The sequence below is a fragment of the Cucurbitaria berberidis genome (genome assembly GCF_010015615.1).
Source record: "Cucurbitaria berberidis CBS 394.84 unplaced genomic scaffold K460scaffold_3, whole genome shotgun sequence".
Classification (NCBI taxonomy): domain Eukaryota; kingdom Fungi; phylum Ascomycota; class Dothideomycetes; order Pleosporales; family Cucurbitariaceae; genus Cucurbitaria; species Cucurbitaria berberidis.
Genome location: NW_024468937.1, coordinates 5760351 through 5776077, shown reverse-complemented (window position 1 = coordinate 5776077; position 15727 = coordinate 5760351). Strand labels below are relative to the sequence as shown.

At 50.6% G+C, this 15727-nt stretch overlaps 6 protein-coding genes across 6 annotated transcripts; 4 read left to right on the top strand and 2 right to left on the bottom strand.

Moving 5' to 3' along the window:
• Positions 1 to 53: 53 nt before the first annotated feature.
• On the bottom strand, positions 54 to 1592 carry K460DRAFT_310107 (polysaccharide lyase family 1 protein; the record flags this gene model as incomplete). The annotated part of the gene is made up of 5 exons (XM_040930144.1): positions 54 to 498; positions 563 to 831; positions 910 to 1154; positions 1216 to 1385; positions 1441 to 1592. The coding sequence occupies 5 exons, from the start codon at positions 1590 to 1592 to the stop codon at positions 336 to 338; spliced, it is 999 nt and encodes a 332-aa protein (XP_040789232.1). The 3' UTR covers positions 54 to 335.
• A 2164-nt stretch (positions 1593 to 3756) lies between these two features.
• K460DRAFT_417705 (uncharacterized protein) lies at positions 3757 to 4676 on the top strand (the record flags this gene model as incomplete). Its single annotated transcript, XM_040937901.1, has 4 exons — positions 3757 to 4138; positions 4201 to 4233; positions 4300 to 4480; positions 4547 to 4676. The coding sequence occupies exons 1-4, from the start codon at positions 3952 to 3954 to the stop codon at positions 4674 to 4676; spliced, it is 531 nt and encodes a 176-aa protein (XP_040789231.1). The 5' UTR covers positions 3757 to 3951.
• A 467-nt stretch (positions 4677 to 5143) lies between these two features.
• Positions 5144 to 6208, bottom strand: K460DRAFT_377820 (adenine nucleotide alpha hydrolases-like protein; the record flags this gene model as incomplete). The annotated part of the gene is made up of 4 exons (XM_040935017.1): positions 5144 to 5377; positions 5427 to 5847; positions 5907 to 6142; positions 6173 to 6208. The coding sequence occupies 4 exons, from the start codon at positions 6206 to 6208 to the stop codon at positions 5144 to 5146; spliced, it is 927 nt and encodes a 308-aa protein (XP_040789230.1).
• A 333-nt stretch (positions 6209 to 6541) lies between these two features.
• K460DRAFT_367411 (thiamine diphosphate-binding protein) lies at positions 6542 to 11582 on the top strand. The gene is made up of 4 exons (XM_040933574.1): positions 6542 to 6758; positions 6874 to 7013; positions 7070 to 11461; positions 11516 to 11582. The coding sequence occupies exons 1-4, from the start codon at positions 6728 to 6730 to the stop codon at positions 11543 to 11545; spliced, it is 4593 nt and encodes a 1530-aa protein (XP_040789229.1). The 5' UTR covers positions 6542 to 6727; the 3' UTR covers positions 11546 to 11582.
• A 393-nt stretch (positions 11583 to 11975) lies between these two features.
• K460DRAFT_367410 (pyridoxamine 5'-phosphate oxidase) lies at positions 11976 to 13336 on the top strand. Its single transcript, XM_040933573.1, has one exon. It carries the CDS (start codon positions 12161 to 12163, stop codon positions 12863 to 12865), a length of 705 nt encoding a protein of 234 aa, XP_040789228.1. The 5' UTR covers positions 11976 to 12160; the 3' UTR covers positions 12866 to 13336.
• Positions 13337 to 13784: 448 nt separating this feature from the next.
• On the top strand, positions 13785 to 15516 carry K460DRAFT_283275 (TPR-like protein; the record flags this gene model as incomplete). Its single annotated transcript, XM_040928644.1, has 2 exons — positions 13785 to 13979; positions 14038 to 15516. 2 exons carry the CDS (start codon positions 13785 to 13787, stop codon positions 15514 to 15516), a joined length of 1674 nt encoding a protein of 557 aa, XP_040789227.1.
• Between the last annotated feature and the right edge of the window lie 211 nt (positions 15517 to 15727).

Sequence of the window (15727 nt, the reverse complement as noted above, 5' to 3'; positions counted from 1 at the left end):
AATATAAACCTATATACTGACATAACAGGGTTCAATCGATTATATGGATGTCTTTCGGTGTTTTGTCAAGAGCTGTAGTAACCCGAGGAGCCAGTCACGATATTGGCGCCAGGTCAGCCATGCTCAAACACATAGACCTCGACGGCTTATGCCACACTCTTTATCGGGAAATGGAGGAAAATAATGGTTATCGTATTGAGTAAGGATGGAAAGAGTTCTTAAAAGGTGGTAACACAATGGCAACGCCACTGCCCTAACGACCTTTGCAACGTTCCCAATAAAAGTTTATACATGAAGCCTCCAGGAGCCTACCAAAGCACATCGTCCCCTGGAGTTTAGAACGCTAACTTTTGACCAGCCTCTGCGGTAACAGCAGCTTTGACATTCGCAGAAGCCAATGCCGTATACTTATAAGGGAAACTGTTCGCGTTAAGCTTTCCGACAGGTGCCGTGTTGGCACTCTGACCACCGAATATAGTGTCAACGACGACCGCAAACCTATCACCCGATCAGTTAGCGTTCAAAGGTCTAATGGAAGATCCCAAGGGCCATAGTCACTCACCCTTGCTCTTTGCTTGACTCGGTATAGACTGCCTTCTTGCCGCTGTTTTCGAAGACGGTGCCTTGAACTAAGGCCTGAGCACCCATGCGCGAGTTTACACCTGTGTCTTGTTCGTTGTAGTAGTTGTTGAGGATGTGTGCTGTCCCAAACCGAAGCAGTGGGCCGCGGCTGGCCACTTTGTAGAAGTGGTTGTTTGCGTATGTCACGCGTAGGTGGCCGGTGTCTTCGGCTGCGTTCTTGTCGGAGTGGCCGACGAGCGTTCCCTTGGACTATAGTCATGGGTCAGCTGTGACTCTTTCACCATGATATGCTAATCTGCTTCCAAACTCAAATGTTGTAAGACGTACATGGTTGTGGAAGTAAGTGTGGGAGATTGTCACAAAGTCAGCCGCATGTGACAAATCTACCAACCCATCGTAGGTATCCTTGCCCACCGTGTCATCTCCGGACACGTCGAGATGGTCAACCCATACATTGGTCGACTTGTTGATAGTGACACCATCCCCGTATGCGGCGAGCACCTTGGAAATCTTCAAGTTCCTGATGATTACGTTCTTTTGACCCAGGATGGTGAGACCGATACCTGTCAAAGCTAGAAGGTTTCAGCAGGAATTCGAAACAGGAGGCAATCTAGCGGTTTGACAAGTACATACAGCTCCCGGATTTCCCTACAATAGTTTTGTCGGATCCAACGTGAACCTTTGCTGCACCGCTGATGGCGCCTTGCACAACAATGATAAGAGGTCCCGTTGAATTGGCTGCAGCAGAGAGCTGGGGAAGAGTGCTAACAGTGGTGGTAGGTCCACCGGCACCTCCTTTGGTGCTAAACAAGATGTGTGAATGTGAGTCCTGGGACGGGTCAGTGTTGGCAGACTCACCCGCCATTCTGCGTCGCGTAGCCGATATTGGCAGCGTCGGTAATGCTCGCCCTCTTTTCTAGGACTCTTGCCACACCTTCTTTGTAGGAAGGAGTGGGCGTTGCGGACACTATTGATGCCGCGAGGAGGACCAAGGAAGTAGAGAGCTTCATGTTTGATGAAGTTTCAAAATCTAGAACTATGATACTGAAAGAGCAGAATTGATGAACGATGTGCTTGCGATAGGCTGCTGAGGAGGCGACATGGAGCTCAGTTCAAATACTAAATATATTTAGTCCACCTCCTGGAAGCAAATCACGGTCACGCAATTCTAGTCAATAATTTAACAAACGGAACGAATATAGCCAGCAAAGATGGAGTCGAACGTACCCACTATAGGCAGGTCAGCGTTTGATTCGAGGTAAGACTACATGCTCCAAGCACTTGGTGTTCTGATGTGCTTCATTGACGAGCTAGTTTGCGCCGATCTCATCTATGCGACAGGCTTTCTTAGGTGGAATTCTGCTGAAAACACTATACCAGTCACACCAGATGTTTGATGAAACGCCTTGTGGGGGTCTACCTTGACTGTAATATGATTGTATTATGTAGTTGTCTAAGCCTTTAAGATGATATAGGGGGTCTTGGCCACCGGAAGTGAGACGGTGGTTGCACGGAAAAATCCGTCGTTGGCGGAACATCACATTGAGATGGTCCGGATTGCTGTTCGTGCGGACATCAAAGGTCAAGATTGGGAAACCTCAGTAGACCCAAAAGAAGTATTGCCGGGGAGGTGACTCTAGTACTAAGAATTAGAGAAGATATAGATTCGAGCGATGTATCCATGTGAAAGTTTGTAGATGAAATAGGTAGCTCATTGCTTGGGAAGAAGTTACTAGCTGCCAGAAACACTGACGGAAGAATCGAAGTCCTGTTGTGAGATCTTGGAAGTGAAGAGAGGAGTATTGTGCCTTGACTCGGCTTTCTTTCTCAGTAGTTCAGTCTCAGCAATTACTGTACCTCGGCTGAAATCCGCCAGTGGTCATCACCCGTGCTCAAGTCAGGGTGATTACCGGTGAAGCCTGGCATAAGAACCGACAGCAGGTCATCATATCAATATCATAATCCTCTTATGACTTGGTGGCCTGGCCTGTATGCGCCTTGTGCGGGGGATGCCACGTGACGGCCCGCTCCTCGCGGCAAACGCCCGACCGCGATGAACCCGCAGCCACGGAATGCAGTCCATCTTAGATTCTCACGTCAATTGAGAGAAAATTCCGCTTGAGAGTCCAAACAATGAGATATCTACATCTTGCACTGTTTTATTGATATTTGGTACCATGAGAGAACGATGATGAGGTTTAGAACCATAGTTGGCGACCGTCTTGAATGCAGCCTATCCTGGAAGAATTAATGTACTTACATAAAGTACGTTCACAGAACCAGCAATAGCTTAACTAGGGCGTAGGCGCTTTGGGAATCCTCTTATTACGATTCAACGACGTCAATTTTCATACCACCCTTGTATGGAACATCTTCAAAGTCTAAGGGCTTAGAATGAGAATACGGTGCCCGAGTATCTCCATCACACTTGATTAGGCAAGAGCCTTACATCCGTTATTAAGAGTAAGCGCTAGAAAACAGCGCCTCTGGATTAGTATTAACCCCCTCACGCCTCTTCGAATAGCTAGTGGAACTAACGAAACAAAAGGTAGCTTTAAATCTACCTGTTTGGACAATACGGTGATTATGAAAAACGGACACCGAACAAGGCCTTAATCAAAACAGTCCATTTCTCATTTCCAGCATAGCATCTTACGGTGCCAAGAGCCTAGGGCAGAGTAATAATGAAGTTGGGGGCGCAAAACCAAAGGACCGAAAATATAGCGAGAAGCATTATTGCTTATCTGCACTGTAATATACAAATTGGCCTAACCGAAATTCCGTGGTGCTGACAATGCGTTTATTTATACCTAAGGTTACCAAAGAGTCCATTGCCGTCGAGAAGACTCGGCCACGAACAGCGGAACGTGACGAAAGAAAATGAGAAGGATAGCCTATGGTTTACTCGACGGAGTCTGCGAGACACAGCATGTGTGAGCTATGAAGTACCACTGTCGACTGCTACAAACTCTACAGAATCGTAGATGGAACTACCGAACTAGAAGAGCAAACTTGACGAGAACGCCTGGGAAGATCACGGGGCGACGATAATTCAATGGTTGCACAACTTCAAAAGAGGCTTGTTTGTTTCACGCACAAGGAATTGATATGCGGTCAGATCTGAAGTGGTTTACACTGACTTCGTACCTTCTGTTTGTAGCTAATGAACTTAGCCGCTTCATCAAACAAAGTTATTAGAGTAAGCTTTACGAGCGTACTGACGATAATCTACCTAGAAACCCTTCAGCCTACTCGGGACAAGCTTCTCAGGCTGCCTGGAGGTGATCTATAAAGAGGGAGTCGTTTCTTCATCAACTCATCACCAACAATTCCAACTCAACTCTACAGCTTCAGCCTTAAACATTCAAAATGCTTTCCGCTAAATTCATCTCCTCCCTCCTCTTCTCGCTCGCCTCTCTCCAGGCTGTCTCTGCGACTCCTATCGTCGAGGCCCGCGAAAAGTACCCCGATGTGATTCCTGGTCCAGGACTCCCTTCTCTTGAGTCTCTTGGCCTCACCACGGCGAAGCTCTACGAAATGCCTCGCCCTGAGCCCCGTATGCGAATCCTTTCATTTTCCAATATCCTGTTGTGGAATTCCAGTTAACACCTTCTCTAGCCGAGATGACCGCCATGTTTGACCCACGCTGCGGTAAGTAAAGTTGATCCCTCAGTTATAGGTGCTCTCACAGATCTGATACTAATTCCGCGGTTCCAGGTCCCTCGGAGGCCGCTTATACATCTGTGGGTGGTGTTATTGCATGCTATCAATATTTGAGGAACCTTGGCACCACCCGTTGCGGCGTGCCCGGTAGTGGTAGGGTCACTGAATTCTGCCGCTCTGGCGACGCCCACGCATCTGGTCAGAGCTTGACTGGCCGTGACGAGAGTAGCTACTGGTACGCTTACCTCAATACTACTGTTCACATTGTTTGGAAAGTTAAAGGAGGCTAACAGCGAGGCAGTTCCGATGTGGCAATTGGTCTGCTCTGGGTTATCGATCATTGTACGCGAGCTGACCAGTCCGTTGCGGGCTTTGCTGCTCCAAATGGTAACGGGAATTTCTTTGTTGGTGGAACGAACATTAGGTGGTAAGAACAGAGCCCATCAGGGGCAGTTATGGATGATGATCGAGACTGCAATAAGTTCAAACGCAATATGTGCTTGTAAAGATTGTTGGTTGGATTATCAGAGTTGATGTACTTCAAACAAAATTGAGTCAGCTTTGTACAGGCCAATAATACTATGTAGGGGGTTGAGTGCTCCATACAGTGACAAGACTATCCCTTGATACTGTCTCGTAAACCTTTTCCCATGCAACTCCATACTGATACTACAAGTCCTTTACCTCCGAGGATACCCAGGCTCTTCCATGTCCGCCTCAACTGTGAAGTTGGACAACGAATGGATAGGAGGAGTACTTGATATGTGAGCTGCCTGTGAGTAAGTAGCGCCTGGTCACTATAGCTAGAGGCGGTATTTTCCTCCGTCTTGTACCGTCACGATGTTCGTAAATACTGCGTCGGGACAGTGCAAATATCATCTGAGTATCATTACGTTATCTATCTATCTCTTCCCAGTCGCTCTTCGTAGTCGTCTTCTAGCTCGTAAGCTGGCCGGAATATCGGCTTAGGTGTGCCGTTCACTGCCCCGTTCACTGCCCCTAGTTGTGTTGTTTGACTGGAAGATGGTTGACGCGCGAGGGCGGGATTCGGCTGAGTGTCGGTAGTGCCACCTAAAGAGGTGTACCCGCGATCGTAAAGCGTACAGTACGGTATGTTTAGGTGTCGTATGAACTACAAGGCGTCAATGGACCTCCCTACAGCCGCTACGTTTAGTACGTACTGTCCAAATCTCGACATAATGCCAGTCTATAACCGGATGCACACGCACAAACTTGGGCCAGCCTGAATCTGTTGGGTCGAAATGCTTCAAGTACTCGCCGTGGGGATCTGTCCTTCGCGTGCCTACGAGGATCGCTTTCACCGACGGGGTATCGCGTAGATAATCGGCAAAGGCAGCTTTCATAGGTTTTGCATATTCCAGAAGCGCCAGCGAGTATGTCTTGATACATTGCGTCACGAACTCCTCGACTTCGGAGAAGGGATGTGCGTCCTGGATATAAACGCACTGTACGGCGGTCTCGATGTTGGACGATGGATTCGAGGTGTTGGTCAAGCCTCGTTTGTGCAGTGCACAGAGATACAGAATCAAAAGAACAAGGCAGTCCTTGCCTCCATTGTATGCTAACGAGAGCTCTGGGAGACTACAGCAGCTGTCAGCCTTCGCGCAGCCCTCACCATGTGCCCCGCAATCAGCACCCACCTATATTGCGCCAATGCCCTGTCTATGATGTCTAGAGAAAGCCTCGTCTGCGCTTGCACACTCTTCACGCGGTCCGAGACATCCTTCGCGTCCAGAAAGGCAGCTATGCGGTCATGTATCCTCGCGCATAGCTCGCGGAATGGCAGCGGGGTATCGGTGGTGACGAGGGGATCTGAAAATCCAGCGGCTGTGTTCATTGCAAGTGCTGCGCTAGCCCCGACATGAGATGCAGAGGTCTGCCGTTACGGAGGGCTGGTGTCGACTACTGGTCGTAGGGGGAACGGTTCCAAGACATGATGCATGTGTCTCCTCTGGTAGAAGCCCGAGTGGGTTGGCCCAGGGGTGGAGGGGGAGGCTGAGCCTCTATCGATATCGGCACCTCGGCACATCCTATTACGGCAAAGCGCGCCTTGGAGCAGACTGTCCACCACTCAGGCCTCGCACAGTAAGCACAAAACACCTTGAAGCCGCCTCATGGCCCCAACATGCCCTGGGCTGGATTGAGGAATGCCTACTAGCCTCGTCTCGAGCAGTTGTCAACGAAATGGCATCCAGCCATGGCGATTACGGGCTTGGCTGACCTCTATGACCATTTCATGAGTCGCTACTGGGTCATCGGAGCCGCAGACCCTGAGGCAGGCTAAAATGACGCGATCTGTTCGCGGCTTGTATGGTCGCTCCCATTAAAAATTGTGCCATGGCCGCTGCCGCTACAATGATGTGATGGTCTGTCGCCGACGACCCGAATTATCATTACATCGTGTCTTCCCCATAGTCCTCCCCCATTGTCCTCACTCTTCAAGTCGTCCGCCGCAGTCACCATGGCGTCCATCTCGACTGCTGGAGAGGCCGGTACGTCCCCGCGAGCCACACCCCCGCCATTGCTCCCCTACCCCGGCCCTGCGAACATCGGACGTGGGAGCTTCATGACCAACAGACGAGTGCTAATTTGTCCTGTGTGTTGCAGTCGCCCGAATTGCCTATTTGGCATCCGATGTGGTAGTCTCTGTTGTGCCCTCTCTTGCAACCGATTCAGAGTTCTCGGAGCCTCTACGCAAGCTTCAGAAGGACAATGCGCCCAGTGTGGTCGCGAAGACGCAGCCAGAGGTACAACTCCGTTCACAGCCCAGAATTGAAGAGCCACTACTAACAGTCGCCTCCAGGTGCTTGCAGTCCGCCAGAATGCAGACCCGCTCCTCTCCGTCTTCCAGCCCATTCGCGCGGGTAAACTCACCAGTGTCACCACCACCTCCTCCATCCTCGTCAGGTCGATACCGCACCTCTACAAGCTTGCACAATATCCCGTCGTCCTGCACGTCTCGGTCCACCCCTCGGGCTTTCCCGACTTCTCCGACATTACATCCATCAGGCAGTCCGGCTTCACATTCATCCAGTCTGAGACTCTGCAAGAAGCCCAGGATCTCGCACTGACTGCCCATGCTTTGGCTGTCAAGTCTGGCAAGGGTGTGATCCACTTCTTTGACTCTGGAGCATACGCCTTCAAGAAGTCTGTTCCGCTGGAAGATGTGGAATTGGTCCGTAGCGTCCTTGACTTGGACGCTGTGGCGACATATCAGAACACGAGGTCAGAGGAGACTACCTTGTACGCAGACGATGGAAGGAGTTCGACCTTGTCTTTCGCCCGTAGCCAGGCTGCGAACGCCACTGCCGTACCAGCAGCACCTTTGAGCTCTACAGCGGATGGACGGTCATTGCCTGTATCAGAGAGGAACAGCCAGCGAGCTGATTCTTCATCTGGCTCATCACATCGTGACACCAGCACAAGCGCCGCATCGGTATCATCAGCGACTACGGTAGAGTCGTTGGTCTCGAAGCCGGTTTCATCAGACGACATCTACCGGTTCGCCACACAGATCTGGATGACCATCAAGGACGCGACCGGTCGAGCATACGATGCCTTCGCGTACACCGGTACAGGTAACGAAGAGGCCGCCATCTTCTTATTTGGTGCTGACACGGGCGTCTTCGCCACTGAGCTTGACACTGTTGAAGACTCCGAGACCTATGCGAATACAGGCATCATCACAGCTCGATTATACCGCCCTTGGTTAGGCGCATCGCTCGCGCCATTACTCCCTCGCTCGCTCAAACGGATTGCTGTCCTGGAACAAGTTCGACGAAAGACTACCAAGTGGGGACCTGTGCTCCTGGACTTGTTGATGTCCTTGAAGTCGACTGGCGGCGCCTCACCAATTGTTGTCGGGTACCAACTAGGATATATCGATGAGAAGACCGTCCAACAGGCACTGCGGGGCGTCTACCAGAATCTCATGAGCGAGTCGCCTGTTCAGAACCTTCAGGTTGGAAACGCCGATGGACCTGGACCACAGCCCGCCAAAGTCCAACAGCCTGCGCTAGAGAATGCCTATATGAAGATCCTGAACCAGGTCTTTGGAGATAAGCTCCACATTGCCAATCAGCTCGACGCTCAGCATGCTGGTATCTCCAATGAGATCTCCTCGACCCCAGAATACGGTTTCGGATCACTCGTGGCTCGCAAGGAACACCGCAAGCGATTTGTTGATGAGGCTGCGACTGTCTCGAAGAGCAATGCATTCATTACACAGGCTCCTCAGCAGTGGCTATCAAAGTGGGCGCTTAGCGCTGAAGATACTCAAAAGGCGAACGAGCTAGCGCCTGAGGTCATCGCTCGTTTGAGCACCGACGGCTCTTCTGCCGCTACTCAATTACTCGAGTCTAAGAAGCTGTTTTACAAGGAGTCACCTTGGTTGGTTGGATCGGATGCTTGGGCATATGACCTTGGAAACTCTGGTGTACACCACGTGCTGGCATCCGGCGAAAACATCAATATGCTCATCGTCGACTCTACTCCATATTCTGAGCGTGCAGCTGCTGACGCTGCGAGGCGGAAGAAAGACATCGGTCTCTACGCAATGAACTTTGGAAACGCTTACGTAGCATCTGTCGCAGTATACAGCTCATACACCCAGGTCCTGGAAGCCATGATCGAAGCTGACAAGTTTGACGGTCCCTCAGTCGTTCTTGCATATCTGCCTTACGAAAAGGAGACTGACTCACCTTTGACCGTGTTGCAGGAGACGAAGAAGGCTGTTGACCTCGGGTACTGGCCGCTGTACAGGTGGGATCCTAAAGGCGACGACAAGGGCGAGGCCAACTTCAAGCTTGATTCAGAGAGGATCAAGAAGGAACTGGAAGAGTTCTTGTCTCGCGACAATTACATGTCTCAGGTCATGAAAAGACATCCTGAATTCTCTTCCAACATCTCTGGTTCTTACGGCACAGAGGTCAGGCAGCTACAGAAGAGGAAAGCCAAAGACGCATATAGCAAACTCCTCGAGGGTCTTGCTGGTGATCCGATGACCGTCTTGTTCGCGTCCGACAACGGCAACGCAGAGAACCTCGCCAAGCGCCTAGGAAACCGGGGCAAGGCCCGAGGCCTCAAGACTATGGTCATGGCCATGGACGATTTCCCACTTGAGGACTTGGCCAACGAGCAAAACGTCATTCTGCTCACCAGTGTCGCTGGCCAAGGAGAGTTGCCTCAGAATGGTAGAACTTTCTGGGAGGCTGTCAAGGACTCGACGGACTTGGACCTTGCAACAGTGAATTTTGCAGTCTTCGGTCTTGGTGACAGTCATTACTGGCCACGCAAGGAGGACAAAATATATTACAACAAGCCTGCCAAGGATCTCCACGCTCGTATACTCACCCTCGGCGGCAAAGCTCTCGTCGACGTTGGTCTTGGAGACGATCAAGATCCGGATGCTTATCAGACGGCATATGCCGAGTGGGAACCCAAGCTCTGGCAAGCACTTGGTGTCGATAACGTCGAGGGTCTGCCTGAAGAACCGCCGCCAATTACCAACGAGGACATGAAAGCTGCTTCGAACTTCCTCCGAGGTACCATTGAGGAGGGTCTCGCCGACACCAGCACTGGTGCTATTTCGGCAAGCGACCAGCAGCTCACCAAGTTCCACGGGACATATATGCAGGATGACCGTGATCTCCGTGATGAACGCAAGGCACAGGGTCTTGAGCCTGCGTACTCATTCATGATCAGATGCAGACTGGCAGGAGGAGTCTCCACTCCTAAGCAATGGTTGCAGATGGACGAAATCAGCAACACGCTCGGTAACGAGACCATGAAGTTGACTACGCGACAAACCTTCCAATTCCACGGTATCGTAAAGGGAAAGCTCAAGCCAGCGATGCAAGCCATCAACAAGGCTTTGATGACCACCATCGCTGCTTGTGGTGATGTCAACAGAAATGTCATGTGCAGTTCCCTCCCCACGCAATCTAAGTACCACGCCCAGGTCCAGGTCGTCGCTCAGAAGGTCAGCGACCACCTTCTTCCATCCACAACCGCTTACCACGAGATCTGGCTCGAAGATGATGAGACAAAGGAGAAGCGAAAGGTTGCTGGTGAAGCTATCCAGGATCATGAGCCTTTGTACGGCCCCCTCTACCTTCCCCGAAAGTTCAAGATCACCATCGCCATCCCGCCGCATAACGATACCGATGTCTACGCTCACGATATCGGTCTTATTGCCATCAAGGGTGCAGACGACAACCTCGTAGGCTTCAACCTTCTCGCTGGTGGTGGTATGGGTGTCACACACAACAATAAAAAGACCTACCCACGGACTGGAAGCATGTTTGGTTTCGTCTCGACCGATCAAGTTCACATCGCTTGCGAAAAGATCATGCTTGTCCAGCGCGATCATGGTGACCGCAAGAACAGGAAACACGCTCGTCTCAAGTACACCATCGACGATATGGGCGTCGACGTCTTCCGCGGCAAGGTCGAAGAGCTTTGGGGTCAGAAATTTGCCGACCCGAGGCCATTCAAGTTCCAGAGCAACGTCGACACTTTTGGCTGGCAAAAGGATGAAAATGGCTTGAATCACTTCACCTTCTTCATAGAAAACGGCCGTATTGAGGATACAGCTGACTTCCCAATGAAGACGGGTCTAGTTGAAGTTGCCAAGGCACATAAGGGCGAGTTCCGGTTGACTGGTAACCAACATCTGATCCTCTCTAACGTCGCAGACGAGGATCTGCCTGCGATGAAGGAGCTTCTCAAGAAGTGGAAGCTCGACAACACAAACTTTTCTGCATTGAGGCTTTCCAGCTCGGCATGCGTTGCCTTCCCTACCTGTGGTCTTGCAATGGCTGAGTCAGAACGCTATCTACCCGTTCTTATCTCCAAGCTCGAATCAACAATTGAAGAAGCCGGACTCAGACAAGACAGTATCGTGATGCGTATGACCGGTTGTCCGAACGGCTGCGCTCGCCCATGGCTTGCTGAAATTGCTTTTGTCGGCAAGGCCTACGGCGCGTACAACATGTACCTTGGCGGTGGATACCATGGTCAGAGGCTGAACAAGCTTTACAGGAGCTCGATCAAAGAAGATGAGATCCTGGAGATCCTGCAACCAATGATCAAGCAATACGCCAAGGAGAGGAATGAGGGCGAGCGCTTTGGTGACTTTGTCATAAGGAAGGGTTACATTAATGAGACGACACATGGAACGAACTTCCATGATAACGTAAGTCTTCCCGATCTTAACAGTGCTTAGGGAGATTAGCTAACAGGCATGCAGACTGCGGAAGAGGAGTCTGATGGAGAGTAGATACGAATGGGTTTCGAATGCGGAGATGGAGAGGGTTGGATGTCTCACTAGTTTATTGCATCTGTTCGCTATACCGACGGCTTAAGATCATTTGACGGCGTTATATCGGAAAAGGGAAGCGTGCTACGCTTTGTATGTAATGTTTCTCCCAAACAATCGAACTTGACGCAACATGCGCTTGAATCTCCCACCTCGAAAGTGAAATAATGAATGCTTTCAAGATTATCATGACTTAAGTATTTAAAGAACCTTCACATAACTGGCGATAGCTTAACTAGGGCGTATGCGCTTTGGATATCTTCTTATCGTGTCTTAGGTTAGGTAGGTGAACCTCTCCCATGAGTGGAGCGGAAATGCGCTAAAATGCATTACGTCACCCCACTTAGCTGCACTCACGCGACTCATATCTTTTATGAACACTCGAGAGTCACACCACGCGTACCTTGAGGCTCGTAATTAGATGATATCAGCGCACCATTGCCCATGCTGTTACAGAGAGTCACGAAAAGCAGCTTTGGGAGAACAGTGAAAATACTCAAATCCGCCACCACAATTACTCACACTTCAACACAAGCACACCGGTCGAGCTCATTCATCTCACGTCAAATTCCAAAGATGCTACACACCGCCAATCAAACCGCAAAGAAAATATTTGCGCCTACAAGCAACTCCGATGATCCCGGCCATGCAACGCAGTACACAAAAGGCGCCCTCGACCATGCCGCCCTGCTGCCTTTGCCGACCGATCAGTTCCACAAATGGTTCCAAGAGGCACAAGACGCGAAAGTCTACCAGCCCGAGACTGTTACCTTTTCAACAGCATCGCTACCAGATGGCAAAGTATCGTCACGTGTGGTATTTATGAAAGAGTTAGATTCGAAGGGGTTTGTCATCTACAGCAACTGGGATACGTCACGGAAGGCGAAAGACGTACGCAGTAATCCGTATGCGGCATTGACGTTCTGGTGGCATGAACTGGAGAGGCAAGTTCGGGTCGAGGGGCGCATTGAGCGGCTAACATCAGCGGAGAGCCAAGTTTATTACGACACGAGGATTCGGGGGAGCAGGATCGGGGCCTGGGCAAGCCAGCAGAGCAAGGTGCTCGAGGGCAGGGAGGAGCTGGAGAAGAGAGTTGAAGATGTAGAGAAGCGGTTTGAGGGCAAGGAGGAGATTCCTGTCCCGGAGTTCTGGGGCGGAGTGAGAGTTGTGCCGGAGAAAGTGGAATTCTGGCAAGGGAGGCCGAGTAGACTGCACGACCGGTTTCAGTACACGAAGGGTGATGGAGAGGAGGGATGGAAGGTTGAGAGACTGAGTCCGTAGATTTACTGGAGGTTTAGGGGTCGCATGTTTAGAACTTAGTTGTGAAATTCTGGGCGAGCAATCATACCCTCCACAACAGCACAGCACAGCATCCACTACCCACAGGTATCCTGCACTCGGAGACTATCGGATCGACTATACTTGGAAGCCCCCCTGAGCATTGGCCTGGTCAGGAAGATACGAAGACCGAGGTTAATAACTTCCTTCATATCAGGTGGAGTGAGGGTGGCCTGATCCCTCTCAGAATCGTAGGATTTTCTCGAAGGTTTCACGAATTAATCTTGACTCGACGATAATTCATGGGCCTCATAACGAGTCAAAGGGAGACAGCATTGCGATAGTTTCGTAACCAGGCCGACGAACTGTGTGACATCTCCCTTATCCTCTCGTTCCACCGCCGCATATCCTTCGAGCCCGACATCTTCTCGAATTTCTTTCATAGCTGGTACATTAAATATAGGATAGCGGCCTCGCCTCCATATTCGTCTATGAACTCTGGGTCGGCCAGGATGGCATAACCTTGGAGAGACTGAAGCACTCTACCAATGACGTGATGTGCAACATATAATTGCCACGTTATACGCATCACGATGTCTATTGTCATCCTTCGACTCTGAAGCTCGGACGGATCTACCAGGCTACGGTATATCCTATGAAGCATTGACTGCCGCTAAGTCCTAGGTCTGTGCATGATCACTATTTAGACAAGGTGATGCTTGTTAGGTAATTAAGGAACTTTATATCGTGCTACTATCGCGAGAGAGTGAGCTAACCTTGATGAATGGGGATCTTCGTGGACTTTGGTAGTTCGAAATCTGCCCCGCTTGAGGCTGCCAAGGCGGGAAGGCACCATATCACGTTGTCGGTAAGCATGCTGTCTCCTGAACATCTCCGTGACTCTTCTATCGCAATTCACACAATGAGCGTTGATAATAACTCATACAAATATGACCTGGGCTCGTTTCACCGAGACATCACCACGTCGAGTTCGATCACACAGACGTGGTTCGATCGTGGCTTAACCTGGAGTTATGCATTTCATCATGAGGAGTCAGCTCGATGTTTTGAGAGGGCGATCAGGGAAGATCCAGACTGCGCGATGGCTTATTGGGGAGTACGTATCTGGTTAATATGTCTCTTGTATATTGCGAAACGGTAGCTGATCGTCGTAGCTTGCCTTTGCCCTCGGACCGAATTACAACAAGCCCTGGGACCTTTTCGATGAGAACGAGCTTAAGTCGACGCTGGAGAAGATCAACGAAGCGAACGATAGTGCTAGCAACAAAATTTCAGGGTCGACGGAACTGGAAAGGGCTCTAATCAATGCGATACGAGTCCGTGTACCTAAAGGGTTGGATGAAGCTGCGTTTCGCGCATGTAACGAAGAATATGCGGAAGCTATGAGCAGCGTCTACAAGCAATTTGGAGACGACCTCGACGTTGCATCTCTATATGCTGACTCGATCATGAATTTATCTGCATGGGATCTCTGGGACCTCAAAACGGGAGAGCCTACTCCCGGAGCACGGTCCCTGGAGGTTAAGGCCATCCTAGATAAGGCCTTGGGGCAACAAGGCGTATACAAGCATCCGGGAATTCTTCATCTATACATCCACCTCATGGAGATGTCGAAGACCCCGGAAGTAGCTTTAGTTGCCGCGGATCATTTACGCAAACTGATTCCCGATGCGGGCCATCTGGTCCACATGCCTTCACACCTTGACATTCTTATTGGCGACTATCGGCGCGCTATCGACTCCAATGCTGATGCATGCCTTACAGATGAGAAGTATCTCGCTGAATATGGAGGCGACAATTTCTACTCTTTTTACAGATTGCACAACTACCACTCGCTCATCTACGCTGCAATGTTTGCAGGCCAGTCGAGAGTCGCTCTGGATGCAGTCAGTCGCATGGAGGCTTCAGTTCCAGAATCGCTTCTCCGTATCGAGAGTCCGCCTATGGCAGATTGGCTCGAAAACTTCGCGTCAGTCCGTGTACATGTCTTAGTTCGTTTTGGGCGCTGGAAGGACCTGATTGCTCTCGACATGCCGCATGATAAAGATCTGCACTGCGTGACGACCGCAATGTTGCATTATGGGAAAGGGGTGGCGTTTGCGGCTACTGGCGATATTGAGAAGGCACAGAAAGAGCATGATGCACTGAATGAAGCCGTAGACCGGATCCCGTCTTCCCGCATTTGCGGAGACTTCCCGAACCGCTCCAACGTAGTCCTCCGCGTCGGCGTAGCTATGCTGGACGGCGAACTCGAGTACCGCAAAGGCAATTACGAACTTGCCTTTGAACATCTCGAGAAAGCCATTGAGCTCGATGATGCACTCACTTATGCGGAGCCATGGCCCTGGATGCAACCCACTCGGCATGCGTATGCCGCTTTACTGATGGAGCAGGGTAGGGTAGAAGACGCCGCCGCTGCGTATAAAGCAGACTTGGGATTCGACGATACTTTGCCAAGGGCGAGGCAACATCCAAACAATATTTGGGCTCTGCATGGATACCATGAGTGTCTTGTTACGTTGGGCAAGAAAGATGAGGCAGCAATTGTGGGCCAGCAGCTGAAGGTAGCTCAAGCGGTAGCAGATGTAACAGTCAAGGCAAGCTGCTACTGCCGGGGAGCCGGAAAGGCATAATAGAGAAGAGCCACTGTTGAGCATGATGTGCTATCCGTCCATGTTGCCCGACGGAGCTGATACTATTGCCGAATGATCATCGGTGGTCTAGAATCATTAGCATTATTGAGCCAGCCGGTGGGCTCCTATAGGTTGTCTGATATCATGTCGGAGTAGTTCACCGCAGTAGTTCGCCGCTGGGAACAAGGAACAAGGAAGGTATTTCATGCTT

Bases quoted from the DNA above. Each gene is read 5' to 3' on its own strand.
- K460DRAFT_367411 (XM_040933574.1), top strand. From the start codon at position 6,728: ATGGCGTCCATCTCGACTGCTGGAGAGGCCG. The intron at 6,759-6,873 runs GTACGTCCCCGC...TGTGTGTTGCAG, and splicing joins CTCGACTGCTGGAGAGGCCG to TCGCCCGAATTGCCTATTTG. The intron at 11,462-11,515 runs GTAAGTCTTCCC...ACAGGCATGCAG, and splicing joins GAACGAACTTCCATGATAAC to ACTGCGGAAGAGGAGTCTGA.
- K460DRAFT_367410 (XM_040933573.1), top strand. From the start codon at position 12,161: ATGCTACACACCGCCAATCAAACCGCAAAGAAAATATTTGCGCCTACA.